The sequence below is a fragment of the Enoplosus armatus genome, chromosome 19 (assembly GCF_043641665.1).
Source record: "Enoplosus armatus isolate fEnoArm2 chromosome 19, fEnoArm2.hap1, whole genome shotgun sequence".
NCBI classification, from domain to species: domain Eukaryota; kingdom Metazoa; phylum Chordata; class Actinopteri; order Centrarchiformes; family Enoplosidae; genus Enoplosus; species Enoplosus armatus.
Genome location: NC_092198.1, coordinates 20,049,292 through 20,069,882, shown reverse-complemented (window position 1 = coordinate 20,069,882; position 20,591 = coordinate 20,049,292). Strand labels below are relative to the sequence as shown.

General features: G+C 48.3%; 1 protein-coding gene across 2 annotated transcripts in view; it reads right to left on the bottom strand.

Moving 5' to 3' along the window:
* Positions 1-400: 400 nt before the first annotated feature.
* The window catches only part of cdk19 (cyclin dependent kinase 19), a 34,882-nt gene continuing 14,691 nt past the window's right edge, over positions 401-20,591 (bottom strand). Inside the window, exons 3-13 of one of the 2 annotated variants that reach the window (XM_070925793.1) lie at positions 18,425-18,535; positions 17,911-18,051; positions 9,944-10,001; positions 7,681-7,812; positions 6,552-6,695; positions 5,702-5,771; positions 5,505-5,577; positions 4,971-5,068; positions 4,659-4,737; positions 2,894-3,130; positions 401-526 (exon numbers count right to left, since the gene is read on the bottom strand). In XM_070925793.1, the coding sequence (XP_070781894.1) occupies positions 401-526; positions 2,894-3,130; positions 4,659-4,737; positions 4,971-5,068; positions 5,505-5,577; positions 5,702-5,771; positions 6,552-6,695; positions 7,681-7,812; positions 9,944-10,001; positions 17,911-18,051; positions 18,425-18,535 (1,269 nt within the window). The remainder of the gene's footprint in view (positions 527-2,893; positions 3,131-4,658; positions 4,738-4,970; positions 5,069-5,504; positions 5,578-5,701; positions 5,772-6,551; positions 6,696-7,680; positions 7,813-9,943; positions 10,002-17,910; positions 18,052-18,424; positions 18,536-20,591) is intronic. The other variant, XM_070925794.1, reaches the window with a different exon arrangement.

Genomic DNA, 20,591 nt, shown 5'->3' with positions numbered 1-20,591 from the left:
TATAATGTACAGGTATGAACACAGCTGCGGTTCTTCCTCGCGAGGAGCGTTTGCATTTGTAGGTGCTCGGAGTCACTCTGACATTATTTTCAGTCGCTTAAAAAACAACAACAACAACAACAACAACAACAAAAAACGTCGTTGTTTTGGTTCCTATGTTTGTTTGCCTTCATGTTCCAGCGCCTGGGGGTCGGAGGTGTAGGGAGGGCCGAAGAGGAGAAGGGTTGAGCCGGAATGATGCAATGCGCCCAGGCAGTCGGAGGTCCGACCAGGGCACGCTGGGGTGGGGGTGGGGGTGGGGTGTGTGTGCGGTGACGTCCGGATGGATGGAGGAGGAAGTGGGCTGGCTGCCGCTCCCCCCCCGCCCCCCTGCGCCGGTTCGCCGGTGTGACTGGGAGCCTCAGTAACGGTGGGTCTGGTGGGAGTACTGGGAGCTCTGCTGTGACGATGACGAGTATCCCATGGTGCTCTGGGGCTGGGTGGAACCCTGGACGTTGCTTTGGTAACCAAGGCGGGGGCCGGAGTGCTGGCGGAGAGACAAGGGGGGGGGGGAGAAAACAGCTCAATGATGCAAACTGAGGCCTTCGTACTGTCAGACTCCCTGGGTGCAGGTGGATCACGTGGCCCCTAGAACCTATTGATTATTCTTTTTTTTTTTTTACCTTGATTTGGCATCACATGACAGCAGCGGTTAGACACCTTTACAGAGAGATCCATCTGCTTTTACAGTATAATCATGGAGCACATGTTAACTCGATGGAAAGAGTGTCGCCTTCAGATTCTCAGCAGCCAAAACACAGCAAGTATAATCGCACGAGGATATGAAACGAGGAGAAGCATGTCGATCTTATTTTTGGAAGACAACCTCTCAAGGCTGATAGCAACATACAAACGTTATCGGCATTCCAGCTGCCGCTGAAACATTTGTTCCACGGCCGTGAGGACTCAGCCTCACAGTAAATGTGAACTAATAATAATAATAATAATAACGCTCCTTAAAACATTATCCCAACCATCACAGGAAGTACACACTTCCATGACGCATGAGCATGGGTTGTCATGGTGAGACCGGGCTTCTAACTGTTTTAATAGGCGGGGAGGGTCTGACTGGAAGATACTTTTAGAGAGAGTTGCATTATGGGGGAATGTAAGATCCGGTGTTTCTGACGCTTGACCCACAGAGGGGGCTAAAAGCCGGGATTTCTCTGCCGCTGCTCACACAAAAGACTCTTGTCTCGACCTCATGGGAGCAAAACTCTTGTTAATGGACGGAATACTCATCAGCACGTGTTCACCGGCGAAGAGGCGGAAGGCGGAAGGCGGTAAAAGCTGGATATCATCCACAATCAGCGGAGGGAGCCGGCGGTGAGGCGCGGGGACCTCAGCTGAACTGAGTGCAGTCCCGGTCACATGCGCAGCATCGCATCTGTTTTGGAGAATGATTGGTGGAGAGTGGTGCGTGGCGGGATAGCCTGCGGTGCGGGGATCAATGAGGGGAAAGTAGGACGCTGACAGTGATGGCGCTGTCTGACAGCAGGCAACCCCCCCCCCCACCACCTTCCTGTGTGTCAGTTTATTTATACATCTGCTGAAGCCCGACAGCTACCAGCTGTCTCACATGCAGCCTCAGCCACTGCTATATATATATATCTATATGTGATGTGTGTACGCCCGATAGTGTCGCCCCCGTGTGGCTCACACAGGGACGGGACGGGGGATGGGGGGACGGGGGGGGGGGGGGGGCGGGGTCACAACAGTCACCTCTAGCACACTGTGACTCTGTGCAGCACAAACACTCATTGACACATGCTCCCCCCACGCTGCCCCGCTGCTCTTACTTCATCGCTCTCTCTCTCTCTGCCCCCCCCCCTTCGGGCCATGTGATAACACTCGAGCCAGAGACACAAACCGGAGTGCCGGAGTGGGAAGGGAAGGCTAGCAGGCGGCCCCAGCAGCGATTAGCTATCAGCTCCTGCAGCCCCCCGTCCCCATCGCTGTCGCTGTACATGTGTGTGTGTGTGTGTGTGTGTAAAACCACAGGAGCGTAAAAACATTATCAGCTCACAAGTTTCACGATCGATCGCGCACACGTCTATTTCATCTCAGAAAACGCCGCGCACACAATATAATTTGTCACAGGCCAAAGAAATGAACTCGACAGACGCACAAAACGGAGAATGTTGTTGTGCTTCTGCCGATACATGACTTAAAGCACTAAGAGGTAGAGTAGTGAGGCTCTAAATGGCTGGGGGGGGGGGGGCAAAAGCAATGAAATCTATGACAGTGTATACGTAACATATGATACATTACACATCACCTGCAATTCTCACACTGATACATGCAATACGGTATGTGTGTATGTGTCCCTCTAGCTAACATAATGACCCCCCCCCCCCCCCCAGTGACAACATTTAATTGTTACTGTCATTTTTTTGAAGAGGGAGCAGGAGGAAGTCGTTGACGCAAAGGACGAGATCGGGCTATCCTGCATTTTTCTTATTGTCAACAAATCCCATGAAAACTTTGAGGCTTCTCTGCTCCGCCTGCAGCTCTCAGTCCCAAGACCTGTTTTGGTTCCCTCTGAAGATGTAAACTTTAAAGAAAGAAAGAAAAAAAAAAAAAGAAAAAGCGGCCCAGGAATTTCCTAAAACAGCTGCTCGCTGTAGTTACTCAAACAGGAGCAAACGAGTGAATCTGGGGACTACTTTCAGCTGTGGATTAACACACATTCGCCGCACTGCTGAGGGATTCCAGCAGCAGGACGGTGTGGGAATAATAAACGACGGTGTGTGTGTTTGTGTGTGTGTGTGTTCATGGTGATGAAGGAACATGTCACCCGGGGGAACAGTGTGGCAACACATGGGATTGGTCGACACTGAGAAATCCCACCAACCTGGTACTCTGACTGCAGCACCCCAGTGCCCGACGAGGCCCCAGAGGGCCCGATCCGAGGTTTCTTGTTGAGGGGCCCCTGGTCCTGGCCGTGTTGCAAGCCGCCGCCCGCGGCGCCCCCCGCGGCGCCGTTGGTTTGGGCCGAGCTCTGCTGGGAGGGGGCCTGCTGGGCTGCCGCCTGCTGCTGGTTCTGGGCCTGGGTCTGGCCTGTCGTCTGCTGGTGCTGCTGGGTCTGGTTCTGCAGGCGGACGCACAGGGCAAGCGGTAAAAGCTTAGCGAAAGTGATTAAGAGTCTGGCTGTAGGGGGGTGGGAGGGGGGGGGGGGGTTTCATTAGAAAGCCAAAAATAAAGAGCGTGTGAAATCATTTTGGTACTACTGTCTGTCTGCTCTTTTATCTGCGGGCTTCTCTTTTCTGCTTCCGTGACCCACGCTCACACTGAGGCGACACGGAACGCAGCCTAACGCGGCAAAACAGCCTCCTGGACGCTGAGCACGAGGAATAACTGTGTCGACTGACAAGACAAAGAAGCACACATTCAGTGACGCCGCCTGTCTGTGCATTTAGACAATAACGGTGGCTCGCGCGCTCCATTACATAAATGCTCTCACATTTTCAAAAAAAATACATAAATAAATAAGAGGCCAGCCGAAGCGGTCACACCGCGGAATTCATCGCCCCGAGATGTTTTTTAGGAATTTGTAGTGCTAGCTTTGCATGTGACCGAGCCGTGAGGGGACAACAGACTCGGCTGCGAATGGAGTCACGAGAAAGTTAGTGTTTTCATCCCGTGGCGTGCTTCACTTTTCATGTCATGTTTTTTTTTTTTTTTTTGTCAAAACACACGGGCGTAGCTAACATTACCTCTGTATTTCAAAGTGCCAAGCAGTTACGCTGGTGCCAAGGAAATCAGTTTTTCGTGAGAATGCATGTTTAGGGGCGCCCTGTCACTCTGTCACTGCGGCGCTCTCGTGTTTCTGGGACTTTATCACATTCTCAACTTTACATACGACGTGGAAACATCAGCACTGAAACAAAACGTAGCTGACCGGCCAGTAGATCAAACTGACCAGTGATCAGTGTCAGCCCTGCTCCACCGCTGCTCACAATCAAGCGTTTTAAAACTTGTGCGTAGGCAGCACAATACATTCTTTTTTGAAGTATCACTACCTTTAAGTTACTTTTCATTCAATTAAAAAGCTTGCATACGGATGGTGGTGACAAATAAGGTGATATGGGGAAAAAAAAAAAAAATGCAACTGAACTGCTACCGCGGTGGAAAGAGAAGTGGCTGATGTCTCAGGTGATACCGGCAAGTCATGTGATCTATCAGTACGAAGAAGGTTCCATCCTAATGTACAGACTGACAATACTAGAGATAATCCGCTATGTGCTGTGCAGGTATCTAAAATAACGAGTAGTGTTATTTTTTCATAACCACACAGGTTGGAATGGATTATTGCGCTTAGACACTTACCAGCGGTGTTGAGCCCTTTGCGGTGTGGCCGATACCGTAACATAACATTCGCGTGACAGAGTAAAGTTGGAGTAAAACATCCGTATCCAAACACGGGGGGCTCATTGGAAATGGCGATGACGTCAGAGCCGTGCGGTTATTTGGAAATAATGCACGGCCCCTGTTGTGCATTGTTTTTTTATATATTTTTTTGCAGTGTCTCTATTCGAAAGCTATTACGGAAGTAGTGAAATGGAAATGGTGGCGGTTTTCAAGCCGTGGCTTGCGGTCCGACAGAGCGGGGTGATTACCTTTTCTGTTTTCTCCTCGGGCTCGTCTTCATTGAGAAACTCGCGCTTTGGGTAGGGGATCTGACAGCCGGCAAACACACTAGAGGCAATCACAGAGGATCAGCGATTTAAATGTCGCTGCATTAACATACATAACATAACCCCCCCACCCACCCACCCAAACAAACACAGGACAAAAGACAAGGAAGGCAGGTTAAAGCGTAAAAGAGCAAATCCCTCATACTTAAAAGGAGTAAAGCACTGTGGGGCCTGTTTTTCTTTTGCTGAATCAAGACAAAGGAAAGCCTCTTGCAAAAGTGTACTAAGGCTCACTCAGTGGTTGGTAACGGGTCCTCCAGGAAGTACGGGTCCTGCAGCGCCTGCTCTGATGTGATTCTCTTGGTGGGGTCCATGGTGAGGAGTTTCTGGAGCTGAGGGCAGAGAACAATAAACACAGCGTTACATGGTTTGAATAGTTCAGCATTGAGAAACGCCACCACTCTCCAATAGACAGTATAGCTGGAGATTATTGGGGCGGCCTTTCACGCTGTCTTGGCTCGACCCCGGTTCCTTCTGGAACTCGAGCGGACCGAGAGAACGGCGTAAAGTAAAGGGGGCTGCGGCCCTTGTTATCGCCAGCTCCTCGAATTTAGAACGACATTGACGGGACAATGGGCCTCATGCAAGAAGAACCAGTCGTACAAAACAGACACGTGGGGTGAGGGTGTGGGGGTGTGGGGGTGGGGGGCGTGGTCCAGATGCTTCACATAGTCAGGATTGTTCACATTTCTTTGCACAATGAAAACCCAACTGTATTATCACCACCATACATTTAGTATCTATCAGACAAGGCTCGTGTGCACCTACCAACAGGAAAACCTTGCTGTCTGGTTTGACTTTGTGCTTCTCCATGTATTTGATTAAGCTGCTGTTTGCGTACCTGTCAGATGTGAGGAAAAACACAACAACACACTTTTATCAAAACATTAAAAAAAAAAAAAAAGACTGTACTTTGTTGATTGTTTTTTTTTTTTTTAACAAGTTTTTTCGGGTGGTCCACTCACGTCGTCCTCCTGAAGTCTTTCTGCAGCGTCGGGTACTCGGGCATCTTCCTGATGTCTTCCCAGTCCTTGTCTGCGCATGTGAATGCAAAGCAAACACACACACACACACAACCAAGTGCAAGAGTAATGAGTTAATAATCAGTTGTTATTAGGACGCCCAGATTAGTTTAAAAGAAACCCTTTCTTTGGTTTTGGCTGTCGAGAGTTTGGGGAAAATCAGCGACAGTGGAAGTGAGACCTCTTCAGTGTGGGAAACTGCCCACTACTCTTCATCATATTAATAACGGTATTACCACTACGATGACGTCAGAACACTGACGAAGGCAGTAAGCAGAACACTTGCCGGACTCGCTGATTTAGCTTTTTACACGATTATCGCTTCAGACTTCAAAGGCACCCCGTGGAGGTCTGTCTTCACCACCGGTGGCGCTATGGAGCGGGGTTTGTTCGGGCGGCAGCAAGGCGGGGGGGGGGGGGGGGGGAGAGCGAGGCGAGCCAGCAAGTAAACAGACGCAAGTGTGTGTAAATAACAAAGGTGTCAAAAAAAAACAAAACCTCCCCTGCAAGTGTTTGATGAGCGAGGAAATGCGCTCGACGTGTTTGTCAGAGCTCTAGGATACACACCCAGTGTGGACATAACTTTGTTTGTTTCCTACAAACCCCACAGGGCACCTTAGAGAAACCTTTGGCATTATTCAGCACTTGTGAGGCACAAAATGAAATCCCGCTCGCTCGTCTTTGTAAAGATAATTCAGAATCAAAACAGCAGCGGCCCGCGGCCCCGTCTGTGTGTACTGGTGTAGTCCCCCCCTCGTGTGTGTGTGTGTGTGTGTGTGTGCTGCGCGCAGACCTGCGGGGAAGCCCATGACGCTGAATATCCTGTCCAGCTGGTCATGGTGGAAGGGGTTACTGGTCTTGATGTCTTCCTGGCGACAGTGAAAGATGGGCTCGGACGTTAGCAGCTCGGCAAAGATGCAGCCAATAGCCCAAATATCTGGTACACACACACACACACACACACACACACACACACACACACACAGACAAGACACACACAAGAGACAGACGCCACTTTAGTGTGAGTGCTCTCGAGGTACATTAGTTGCAGTGCAGAGGCTTTACGTTTAAATCGAGTTAGGACCAGGTTTGATCCAAATGACTGCTGATCTTAAACGTGAAGCCATTTCTCCTCCTGCTTCACTGCAACAAGTATATGTATATTAAATATGAAGCTGCAGCCAGCAGCCGGCTAGCTTAGCTTAGCACGAGGGGCGGAAAACAGCTAGCCCACAACATGTTCATCAGTGAGCTTTAGAGGTGCCGGTGAGCAGATTTTGATACCTTTTGGACACGTCGGTTGTTTTCTCACCGTTTCCCATCTTTATGCTAAGCTAAGCTAACTGGCTAGCTGGCTGTGGCGTCATATTCAACCGCACAGACATGAGAGTGGTATTGATCTTCTCATCTAACTCCAGGGGGTTTCCCACAACGTCGACCAGTTCCTTTAAAACACCAGGACCAGAGTCTACCTTCGCACCTCGCGCACATTTAGAGGTAATCCCACGACACAGGGACCTACGGTTGCTGCGCTCTGACGACAGACTGGCAGTGTTGTCTCGTGTTCCAGGAATGATAAATATAGACGTGTGGACACGCCCGCTTCATACAAACGGAGGCATCACACGGGCGATCAGGCCTTGTCAGCCTGCAATTAACATTCCTCTTCACACTGAGAGACCTTGGGGGGACACACTAGCATTATGCCGCTAAAATGGCAACTATGCATGTACTACCGGGGCTGGACAACAAACCTGTTTCAGTCGAGCAGTTGGGGGTCAAAGTCCCGACTGAGTTAGCGCAGAGAGTCTGTATGTTCAAGGCTGTTTTCACACACACACACACACACACACACACACACACACACACACACACACAAACACACGAGGGTTTTACTTTTGTACATGTGACCCCAGACTCACCAATAGCTTTGGTGTAGTGCCGGGCCCCCAGCAGCAGCTCGGGGGCCCTGTACCAGAACGTGACCACCACGGGGTCGAGGTCTGCCAGCGGCTTGAGGGGCGAGTTGAAGAGTCTGGCGAAACCCATGTCGGCTGTACAGGAGAAGCGTGCAGAGAAGACCACATTAGCAAACATTAGGCATTAACAGAGGAGCGACGTGAGTGTGAGTGCAGACCTGGCCCCACCCACCGCCCAGGTCCAAGGCTGCCGTCAGGGCGTCTCAGATAGCACCTCAGGCACGCTAATCTGCCAAAAGACCCGGAATGTGGATCCTGAAGGAGTCAGTTTGGTTTCGGGGCTAAACAATTGAACAAAGTACAAACACTGTGGCTAATCCTGAAACACCTGCAGCTGTTTGATGTCAAAACAGATATTGACACTTCCGAACGCTCTAAAAGGACCAACGTAGGGATGAAAAGTTATTTGCTGAAAGTGAAGAGTGAGACATATTAATTATCATTATTATTATTATTATTATTTACAGCGAGAGTCATCTTTGAGAGCCGCTAGTTTACCCCTCCCACCTACCACACCGTTTCCTCTTTTAAATGAATCCTTGCGTTGGTTCTAGGTTCATTTGTGTGAAATCCATTTTGCGATAAATTGCTATTTGAACACTTTGGTTTTTGTGCGGGTTAAACAAACAAGATACAACATGTTCATAAGTGGGTTTTAGGGTTGCTGGGAGGCAGATTTTGATACCTTTTGGACAGGGCCAGGCTGGTTGTTTTCCCACCATTTCCAGTCTTTATGCTAAGCTAAGCTAACCGCTCAGCTTAACTGCTGGCTATAGCCTCATGTTTAACGCAGAGGCATGAGAGAACACATTCATGGTAAATACACATGCAAATATAGGGATGAAATCATAGAAAATTGTTTGAAATGGAGACAACCCCCCCCCCCCCCTCACTAAAATCCCCTGTCCAGCTGCCAAAGCCCTGCTGAGGCAAGAGGGGACTTGATAAAAATGTTGATACAATCATCTGAGTGGCCTTCAGTTGACCATCTACTCACAGCAATTAGCTTAGCGAGCAGCAGTGAGTGGTACGCGCGGGGTGGGGTGGGGGGAGTGGGTGGTGCTTTGCCCTGGGTTTCACCTCTCAGGCTACACGCAGGCTGCCCTACCTTGTCGTGGAGGTTTTTGGGGCCGTGTGCAGCCCGAAAGGAATACCTAGCAGACACCGTTCAGGGCTGCTCGGTGACGAAGTCTGTGTTTGCAGTATCTGTAGCGCAGTGAAAGGCACGAGATAAGATGAAACAGTAAAAGGCAGAGTTCCTTTTACAGTCAAGATGTAAACATAACATTATCTGTCCTCTCTATCAAGAGGAGGGTTACGGTTTGAACAATAGGTTCACATAGAATTTCTATTTTTTACTTTTAGGCTCGCGTTGATAAGGAAAATGAAATTTTTTTAAGTGTTAGATTGATTTAAGTGTAAGTCAAACAAACAAACAATCAAATACAGGTTTCATGATATGTTTTTGTTCTTGGATTTTAAGTGCTGGCTGTTTTTAAACATATATATATATAAAGACACGCATCTGGAGCTCTCTGGGGGGGGGGCACTTCTCTGCCGGGAAGTTGACAGCTCAAAACTTAAGCATGAAAATAAAAAAAGCATTAGTCATCAGAGGTAAGAGTGAGTCATCCGGGGGGGGGGGAAGTTTCCCTCCATGAAGGGTGGTCAGACCGGTTTGTTTGGCTAGTGAACCTGAGCCTGCGCACCTGAATGTGTGGTATCATGAAGCCAGCATTCTGCCATATGTTTACACAAAATGCAACAATAAAAGAACTGGCTTTGTGAAGAGCTCTCTCCGGCCGTGCAGCGACAGAGCGGGGGGGGGGGGATACTCCCCAGCACCAGTTGTGCAAGATCTAGTTGCACCGAAACAATGACTTTAGCACTATTACTGAGCGCACTGGGTTTAAAAATAGACTCCGGCGTTACAGCATTACCCTTCAACAGCTCCCTGGCCAGCTGGCTTATGTAACGGCGCTGCTCTGAGCTCCCTGTCAACCTCTCGGGAGGAGGGGGGGGTTAAACACCAGCAGCTACTGGACTATGCTCCGGTGGGTCAACGGCCTCATTGATCCCTCGTCATGAGAAGCGTCTGCCATTCGCAGGTCTGAATCGGTCGAGGCAGAGTGTGTATGTGTGTGTGTGTGTGTGTGTGTGTGTGTGTGTGTGTGTGTGCAGAAATCGTCTTTGGATGCAGCCTTACCGATTTTAACTCTTCCTCGCTCGGGGCCCTCCCCCATCACCAGGATGTTCGCTGGTTTCTGGAGGGGACAGAGAAATATTAGACGTTGAATACAAACCAGTTGGTGCTCACTTGAATTTAGAACACACACACACACACACACACACACACACATATATATACAGTGCTTAATAAATGTATTAGACCACCTGTCATAAAAATGAGAAAACACAAATATTTTAGAAATCTGTCAGAAACTTGTTTCAAACTAAGAATTGTATTGTTATTTATTAGGCAAATAACAAACTGGAACAACTAAATAGTCCTTATTCACATATATTAACCACAAATCTTAATATTCTGTACGACCTCCTTTGGCCCTGATAACAGCTTGCATTCTTTGCAACCACAAAACAAATGTTTCTGTTCAGGAATGCAAGTAAATAACAACAATAATAATAATGTGCTTTACTATTTTTTTCTGCTTTTTTGTAAAACAGTACATTTGAGAATTCATGGATAACAACAATAATTCTATTTTAGCATTAAAGATATCATTTGGATTAAAGAGCTTGGCTTGCACATACTGGTGGATTAACCATCACAGAGACATCAAATATTTTGGTCATCAGCAATACTGTTCATTTAGGGCAGCGGGGGCAAACGCCTTACACTGGGTGGGGGGTCTAATACATTTGTTAAGCACTGTATGTATATATATATATATATATATATCTATCATATGGGACAGTACTTTTAGACATACACCCAAATTCAGTAGTGACTCTCTGCGGTTCACCGGGCCTTTGTCGGCTGCCCTGTCGGTTATTGAACCGCGCCCCCCCCCAGTGAGCATGTGAGTCTGCCATTTTGTGAGAGTGCACCATAAAACTCTCCCTCGAGCACCTGGCGCCGCCTCCGTCTGTTGTTTTTTTTATTTTTATCTTTTTTTTATTTTGGGGCGAGGACCTCAAGCTGGTGAGTTAGCCTACTGGCCTACATGAAAGGGAGGGCTGGTTTTCTGCTGGGTCTGTCGCCGTCAGCGGCCCCCCTTTGGCGTACGTTGACGTATCAGCACCTCATAAAGTGTGAACATTTTTTGTGAACGTGTCTGCAACATGTTTGCAACATTAGCACTCACTTGGATTGATGCCTCTGGCCACTTGACTAACGCAAATCCAATATTTACCCCTCGTTTTAGCTCTGGTTTGCTCTCCACCAGCTCCTGAGGGACACATGTGGCTCTTTCGCTGCTGCAAGGCTCCACTGTGTTCACGGACTGCCCTCAGGTGGCTTCTCATCAGTACCTTTATTTTTGTTTTTTGTGTGTGTGTGTGTGTGTTTTACTGAAAACAGCTGCCTCCTGTGGCTAGAATCCAGGTTGATGTGAGCGCTGAACTTAAAAAGAAATAAAGAGTTGCGGGCTGTAAAAACCAAAAGCACGAGCTGACAGACGCTCGAACTCTACGTAGAGCCGAGGGGAACTGAGGGGTTCTCCCCCGGGGGTTCGTACTCACGTGCGAGCCCTTTCACATTTACATGCAGCCCTTTGATCCGTGTTAATATAAAGGTCACGTAGTCTGCAGCTTTAAAGCTAGACGAGTTCAATTTCTCTTTGTCCACTTTAATGCAGTTCAACGTGTTTAAAACCCAGTTAGAGCGGCGACGATCGATCGATTATTCGACCGAAAAAGAAAATGAGGTGCCAACTGTTTTTGATTTTTTTTTTTTCACACGTTTTCCGGCTTCTTGAATGTGAGGATGTTGCTGTTTTTTTTTTCTTTGTCGTTTATGACGGTAAAAGAAGAGTCTCTGGGGTTTTTGGACTGTTGGGTCGGACGAAAGACGCAACTTTGGGCTATGGGAAACTTTGGGCTATGGGAAACTTTGGGCTATGGGAAATTGTGACGAGCGCCTCTCACAATCCCCCCCCCCCACACACATTTCATAGACTAAAATATCAGTCGATTAATTGTATTGTATTATTGCCTCATAAAGGAGTTACATTTGCGTGTTTACACATCCAGCACACACACACACACACACTAGCATTCATTTGTTGTCACATTTCCGGCCATTTGACTAATGTACGTCCAATATTTGCTTTTGTTAGGTTTCCCCTCTGGGGATCAATAAAAGCTCCCCTTATCTTGTTTGAGATGTTTGTAGATATTTGCCCCCCCCCCCCCCCCCCCCCCCTTTCCGCCCTGAGGGAGATATCTGAGTCTTTGGCTCACCAGGTCTGCAGTAAAACAGCCAGCTAAAAGAGGCTAAAGCGCTCCAAATAGGCCCACAGAGTCAGATGATCTTTTTCTGTGGGGGGTGGGGGGGTGTCGCCACTTTTCATGTTGCACATTTTATCCGTAGTATGATAAAAAGAATAACGATTAGTGTAGCTTTAAACACCACAGAATGCTGTTATTTGTGTGTTTTTTTTTATTGGGATAGAAGTGAGCAGCACAAAGGAAGTCGAGTTGACAGTCACCACGGGGGGGGGGGTCACAGAGAGGCCAACATGGACACAGACACATTAAGGACTCATTTCTTACTAACTGCTATTCACACCAGCAATTATACTTCCTGCATGTAATTATGGGTAAGTACTGTTATTCACTGAATTACCCAGTGACATCACACTGCTGCACATTTAATGAGAGGGTCTCTTTACATTACATTTACATGAGGATGACATTTCGGCTCGACGGACTCAGATCCGCTTGGCAAACTCGTCCTGTTGCTATAGGAACTAATAACGAGGCCCTATTATTCACGCCCACAACGCGCGGCGGCGGCGACCGGGCCGGCGAACACAAAGACAATGGAGTCTCTCAAAAAAAGGCCGGAGGAGTTCAGGCCCGCCGGCCCCTCTGAAAGAGCCTAAAACAGGCCCGGGACCGAATTAATGAGCCAGCCTGAACACATTCATTTGGGTTATTACCTCTCGAAGGTCCAGTGCCTCTTCACAATGCAAAGTAAGCATGCAACGTAGCCGCTGAGGGACGGGAGTTCAAGTGGACCTACAGCTGGAGGGCAGTGACATTCAATGCGGCCAAGTATTGCCGTCGTTGCGCCGGGAATGCAGCGCGGCGTTATTCTGAAACACGCGCCAAATTGCGTTTCACACCCCAAACATTGAGATTTCCTCTCGAACCCGTCGCGTGAAATCAATCCGCCTGCTGTCGGTTCGTTTCGGCCTCCATCCCAAATGTAGAACCAGTAAACTCCATCCTCCGGGACATGCCCCCCTTTTACAAAACCATCTCCATCTTTGTCTCAAAAAAACAACAACAACAACAACAAAAAAACAACAACAACTAGGCCAGTTCAGGAGCCAGAGGCGCACTTACACAACAGAATGGGCGAGTTGATAAACAGGCTGTCCTTAAAAACCGAAAGGTCACAGCCACAACAGGGCCATTAACAACCAGAGTCCAGTCCAAGTGTCGGCATAATGAAGGCCTGCCTCGGCACTATTAAGGCAGCGGTGCACTTTGTCCGAAAAGCTACTTTCTTGGAATGTGTACTGTAAAAAAAAATAAAAAAAATAACACACAGCATCTTACGTGGAGGTCTGCGGCTGAAACAGTTGACTTGACTCTTGCACACACAAACACACACTGAACCTGGTCTAAAAGATCACGTTGACTTGCGGCGCTGTGGTTTAAAAGCATCCGCAGCTCTTTTCTAGGGCACTGAAAAAAAACTATACTGAAACATTGAAACATTGAAGGCTCAGTTTATTTTAGCTGCGTTTTTTTTTTTTTAACCACAGGCTGTACGTAAAGATGGCCGACGCGTCTCCACTTCCTCCCACGGTAAAAATGAGCTACCTAAAATGACAGAAACCATCTTTGGGGAAATTTTTTTTATTTGAAGTCCCATCCGCTAACATGGAGGGGGCGGGGCTTATGACCTTTACTGCGGGCCAGCCACCAGGGGGCGAACTATGTTTTTTTTTTACGAACTGTTTTTAAACCCTCGCTGGTTCAGTCGCTCTTGTTGTCGCCGGCCTTCGTTTCGTCAGCTCTCGTTTTCGTCGTGACGACCTTTCTGACGGCCACAGTTCGTGCGCACGCAACGAACTTGCATGCAGCACTTTTTGAAAATGTATTAACTAAGGATACACACACACAGCCTCAGTTGTTTCTCTTACATGCAGTTATTACTGTCGAGACTTAAGGCAGTCACTGTACTTGGCAATAAATTGCATATGCGTACATATGAAATGAATAAATAACAATGCAGCAAGGCCTAAAGAGCATAATAGTAGTAATAATGAAAATGCGCCGCTCTAAACATCCCAAACTGCACCGATGCATCGAGCAGCAATGCCGCAGCTACATTCCGTGCATGTGCATATATGAAGGTTAAAAACTCAAGCGAGTAGTCATTTACAGTATCTGACCCCCCCCCCCACAACTGTTGACTGTGCAGTCTGGCTGTGTGTGGGACAGCCAGGCATACAGTACTGTACGTATACAGTATGGTACATTGTACATTGCTGCAACAACTGATCACCTTCAGTAATGCCCCCCCCCCCCCCCTCCTGGAAGAGATTGTTGGTACAGTCCGCTGAGATGCCTTTTGCTTTGGCCTGCGGAGCTGCTAAGTCAGCATCTTGACTCAGCTAAGCCATGCAGGGCGGTGGGCTTGGCACTAGCTCGAGGCTGTTACATAACCCTCGTGGGGGCGTAGAAGTGGTGGTGGTGGGGTGGGGGGGGTTGTAGACCAGGGGAAGAGGAGTGGCAGGACAAGTGGGGGATGGGAGCTATGCAGTGGTGCAATGCAAAGCACATGCCTGATACCTACGGCGCAGGGACGGCGCAAGCATGCTGCACAACCAGCACAGAGGACGCAGTTATGTAACAGCCAGAAGTGCTGGAGCCGAGAAACGACGTGCTGGTGGGAGCACCGAACAGACAGCAGCAGATGACACACACACACACACACACACACACACACACACACACAACTGGGCGACTCGTAGCGTTTGAAAGCAACAACAAGCCTTGGTCCGCATTTTCCCCGTTGAGCAGCAACGCGCTCACCACGAGTGGGCATTTTTGATTTGCGGTTGTTTTGGTTGTTTTTTTCCCACTCACACCCACGGAGAGAACCGACATAAGAGCCAGGCACCTGCACGAAGATGATAACAAGAACCCAAAACAAAAAAAAAAATAAAAAATAAAAAAACGAGCAGTTGTAGAGTGGGAAGGATTTCTGGAGCTCTTTCGGCCCACAATGGCAGGAAGCCCTGGCAATGAGACAGCAAAATAATGGCACCGCACTGCAATACATCAGCGCCGGGCCGCACAGAGGCCCGACAATGGAGAATTATTCCGCAATGAAAATAGTTAGAAAAGGGCCGGAAGAGTTGGCGCGCAGATAAGAGTGGTGTGACCTTCAGGGAGCAAAACAACCCCGCACAGCTCCTGTGGGAGAATGCATGTTGTTGTAGAGGAGACTGCCCCCCCCCCCCCCCCCAACCTTCACCCCCACCCCGTCTGCAGCTCTTCAGCCGACAGTTCACTATTCCTCCTTGCAATATCTAAGACCGATCCGCTGACCAAATAATACCTAATATGTCCATATCTTGTTGCTTAGACCTGTTGCCTTCTAGGACCTTCTAAGGCTTTTCAAGCAAATACCCTGTTTTAACTCCAAAGTACAGCGATTCAGTTAGAAGCTACAGTAGCACTTGTGAGACGAACACACTGTAAGACACTGACGCTTGCAATGGTCCTAGGCCAAGCCGGCCACCTGGACGTCTCCCAAATTACATGTAGATATTAGATGCAAGACAGCAAAAACTCGAATTCATCGATTATTCGATCAAAAAGAAAATGAGTCGTCGGACTATTTCCATGCTGTTGTTATGGAAGCACAATCGTTCAGGCAGTTTAAATAGACCTGAAGGAGTCTGAGGTCAAGTCCAATCTTTTGATCCCTTTTAAGCTCCGAGGCTACACCAGATGTAGTTCTGAAACGCCGGTGCGAAGGATCATGAGATGGAGCCGCGCACGGAACATGGACCGCTCATGCTGAACCCGGTATAGGACAGATAAAAGCTGGTTGAGCCTAAAAGGTCTGCCAGCTAACATCAGCAGAGTGAAAGAATTACTTGGACCAGTGCAACCAATGTAAAACATTAGTCCGGAGTCCCGAATAAGCCCGTGAAAGTAGTTTGAGATTAACTCGCGCAACAGGACTTACAGGAGTGTCCGACCCTAAGCATTCCGCTGGCGACTCGACTGCGAGCCATCTGAAACGGACTGCATCCCTGAAAAGCCCGTTTTCAGCCAGCGCGTTCACTGATTGATAAAAGCGACGCTTGGCAAAGAGACAGACCTTTTAATGGCGGATCAGTGGATTGTTCCAAATCACCAGAGAGAGAGAGAGAGAGAGAGAGGAAAGACCGAGCCCTGATCCCCTGCAGGTTTACATAATGTGATGTCCAGCCGCCACGTGGCCATCGAGGACCCGCCCGGGATTACGCAAGAAGAGCGGAGCGACCGGATTCAAAGGAGACGGAGCTCTGTCCATAGATAGACGCCTGGACTGACTCCTGGCCTCTGACTTCTGAACCATCCACTTAAGAGGTGCGTTCAGAGAAATCCACCACCACTCAGACTGCGTAATCTCAGTCATTCATTTCCTCCGATGAGCGTTATCCGGGAATCACCCTGACGCCAAAGCAGCGGCGGCGATAATCAAATTAAACTTTTTTGCCGCGTAATCCGGTGTGTCCGGTTAATTGCATTCCCCCCCCCCACCCTAAACCAGAAAACAATGAAACTGCTTTTTATTATCTTACTTAAAGCTACAGTAGACAATATTATTAAGTTATAATTTTGGTTGAAATATTTAGTCTTTTAAAAAAAAAAAAAAAACTGGACCAGGTCTGAATCCAACAACCGATCGGGGGTTAGCTAGCGCGTAACTGGGCCAATCACATCCACTTCTGCAGAAGGTTCCACCCTCTGGATTTGTGGACTGTGAATCAGAACGGTCGGAAGAGAGGGATCAAAAGAACCCCCTGATTGGTCGTTGGATTCAGACCCGGTCCAGTTTATTTTAAAAGACTAAATACAAAAGGGGGCGGGTAGCAAGCCGGTAGCTTCACCTGGTTACACTTCCAAACATGGCCTTTATGATGCCACCTGACGCCATTAGCAGAGGATATTACATTGATAACATTGACCAAATTCCAACTAGCTTAGCCACCCCCAAGACTGCGGTGATCAAAGGTAACGCAACACTTCGTTTGGTCGCGAAATGGACGCACTTTCCTGGGGAGCGCGCGACGATCTTGCCCGGACCCCTAGCCGCTCGGCCGTCCCAGCAGAGACGCACAATGAAGGAGCCCTGTGTTTGTGGCCCCCCGGCCTGACTCTGAAAAGCCTCCCTCGAACCGAAGCAGTGTGGGAAAGCGGCGGCGGAGAGAATCTCACAGGAGCCGCCAGAGCGTCAGTCGCCAGGTTAAAGGGCAGACAGGGGAGTCAGGCGGCATTCGTGAGTGCAGGGCGTTCTGCTCCTCCGGCGTTACAATCAAAACCCCCCCCCCCCGGCAGTCATAATAACACACCACACGGAGACATAACAGCACCTGCGCTGAAATAACACACTTCTCCAATGTTATCCCTTTTTAATCCCGATAAATTCTGTGTTTATTCTACCTCATAAAACTTGGAATGTATCCGCACCCACAAAGCTTAGCATTATGTTTTTTTTTGTCAGGTTTGCTATTGGTGGCCTGGTTGTATTTTGGTTTTGACGCCTGGACATGTGTGATGATGCCACACATGGCTTGCCTCTACCTCTCCTGGGGTAAACACCGGTTGCTGTGACATCAATGCTGTCGCCTTTTGGAAAACAGCATCCGAGATCTGAGCGTGTGCCGGAGCTGGTGTGTGTGTGTGTGTGTGTGTGTGTGTGTGTGTGTGTCTCAGAAGGGAAACTGGAGCAGTGAAGCTAATATAGCTGCTCACCAGATCCCTGTGGAGCACCCAGTTGGCATGGAGGTAATGGATCCCATCCAGAATCTGATACAGGAGAGACTTCACCATCCCTCGGGGCAGCTGCATGGGCTTCTTGTTGGCCTTGGAGGCGCGGTGGAACTTGATGATGTGCTACGAGGCGGAGAGAGGCGGAGTGAAGCATATCTTGTCAGTTCTGACGGCGTGGCTGCAACATTTCACGGGGGGGGGACTGCTTCTCCGCATCACCCGGCACACTCGGCCATTTTATTGCGTAACCTTGTCTGACATATACGTTTACCTCATTATTTGAAACAACGTTTAATATGAACATCCGACATCGTAACCCTTTAACCCTTTAGATCGTACATATTGCAAAAAAAAAAAAATCAGGACACCTTTTCTGTACAAGGGCCATCAAGTTTTCTACCAGTTGTAGTGAAGGAAAAACACTATATTTAGCATATAGGTTACACCGTGTACACACATGTACTGTCGCATGCAGCAATGGCGCAGAGAGACTCACCCAAAGGTCATGTTCGGCGTAGTCGAAGAGGAGCCAAACCTTTCTGTCACTGTGGGACAGGAACACTTTCTGCAGGGCGATCACATTCGGGTGTTTCAGCTCTCGTAACAGCTGAAAGACACAACAGAAATGTGCGGATAATTCGGGAAGGGGGTCATTTTCAAACACGTCGGGGCATGTGACGGCACTTTAATTTAATGCCAGTTGTGCGTGTGAGCGCGGCAAACATGTTTTCTTGAAAGCTGCGCTCATGTGATGTTGACATAATGAACAAACCCCAGACCGGTGGGAGCACCGACGGAGCCGACGGAGAGCGCTCTCATGAAAGAAAGCCTACTGTTGCAACATTTTGGAAAATAGTAAGACGGAACAAAGTGCAAATTCCTTCGGTGTGGTGACCCAGAAATGGCGGCCGAAGTCACGGTTAATGTTGAATTTGCGGGATTATATAATGACAAAATCCACCCCGCGGCTCTCCCAACACGAAAATATTTCTTTATCTGTTGTGCAAAGACATGAGGGGGAAAATAAAATTGTACACATGCACAAGGCGCAGAGACACGCACCCAGGGGAATCAAGTGCATTCCCTTGGAATGATGAGGCGGGTAATGAAGTACATGCCGTTTGGAGGCTCTTATGGGAAACCCCTCAGGGTGTTGTGAATGAACTCATTTGCAGCATGGATACACATTACATGAGTAATTCATATCTAAAATGAGACATCCAAAAAAAAACGACTTCATGTCTCATTTGGTGTCAGTAAAACACTGTATTGTTGGTTACTGCATAATACATTCATTGTCCCCAGAGGACGAATACTATCACTGTGGTTGTCCCATAAATTTTTCATCTAGTTTTTGGAACTACAGTTCCCATGATGCTCTGGGCACTAATTTGGCACTTGATGGCCTCCGTCGGCTGGGTCCGCCGCAGTCGGTGGGTCAAACTGCGGTAGCCGACCTCCCAGCATGCACCTGTCCCCTTTCACCTCGCGCAGTAGGACTCTTCCCCAGTGTGTTTGAAAAACCTGTGATGTATCAAATTTGATAATTAGCATCTTACCCCAAAAGCTAATGACAGAAATTTTGTCAGCTGTACTTAATGCTAACAAATCATGCTAAGGCGCTACACTAACGAGCTATACTATGAAATGCTATGCCGACATACTAAGGAATTAGTGAAATGAAATATAAGACTGATTATTATATATTTGTATAGAAGGATATATATTTATTGATCATTATATAACATCAGTGAACACACATGCGAGAGCTCTCTCACAGAACAATGTGACCAGCAATGGGAACAGCAAGTTATTGCAGTCACAATAACGCGGCAAACAGGTGTCCCAATTTAAAAATGATTTAAAACTTCCAGCGTTGTCCTTTCATTTCTCAGCGAGCTGAAAGGCCTACTGGAAGTCAGCAAGTGAGACGGCTGCATGATGGAGGACTTCCATCCTGGATAACACCTGCCCACCCATGCCCTTTAGACAGGCCTCCCATGTCGGGAGGGAGGGAGGGAGGGAGACAAAACTGAAACAATCTACAGTGAAACCCCCCCCCCCCACCCACTGACTGAATTATTCATTTGTACAAGCTGTCGTGACTCTTACTGTACTTCACCTACAGTGAGACGCAGAGAACAGTGCCATATTCGCAAATGTCTGCGCTGCCTGTCGCGACTTCCACGCGCTTGGCTCCACGTTTGCTCGAGTCCAAAAGTGTTACATCGCAGAACAACATCCTAATTGCTTAGTAAAAAGTAAGGCAGACGGAGACTGAACGACAACGCCGCAAAAATGCACTCGAAGAGTGGGAACGCAAGCCTGCCAGGAGTGGTTTTGGCCTATCGAAGACCCATGTGCAACCTGCAGCTTGGTGATCCTCGTACGCTCAGGGGGGGTAACGAAAGCCGTGCAAATGCCTCGTGGTCTCGGAACCAGGTCAGCTGCTCACAGGGAAAGGCTCTAATTTCAGAATCCATTGACACAAATCCTGCGTTACGTGGTAGAGCTGCTCTCTTTACACACTCACAAACAGGACTGTACCGGTATTCCTTCCCTAATTTATCATGCAAAGCATCTTGAGCATCGAGAAATGTGCTCTATAAACAATCCCTTTCTGTTCCAGTCTTATTTCCACGCCATCTGGGTGAGGTCTTGTA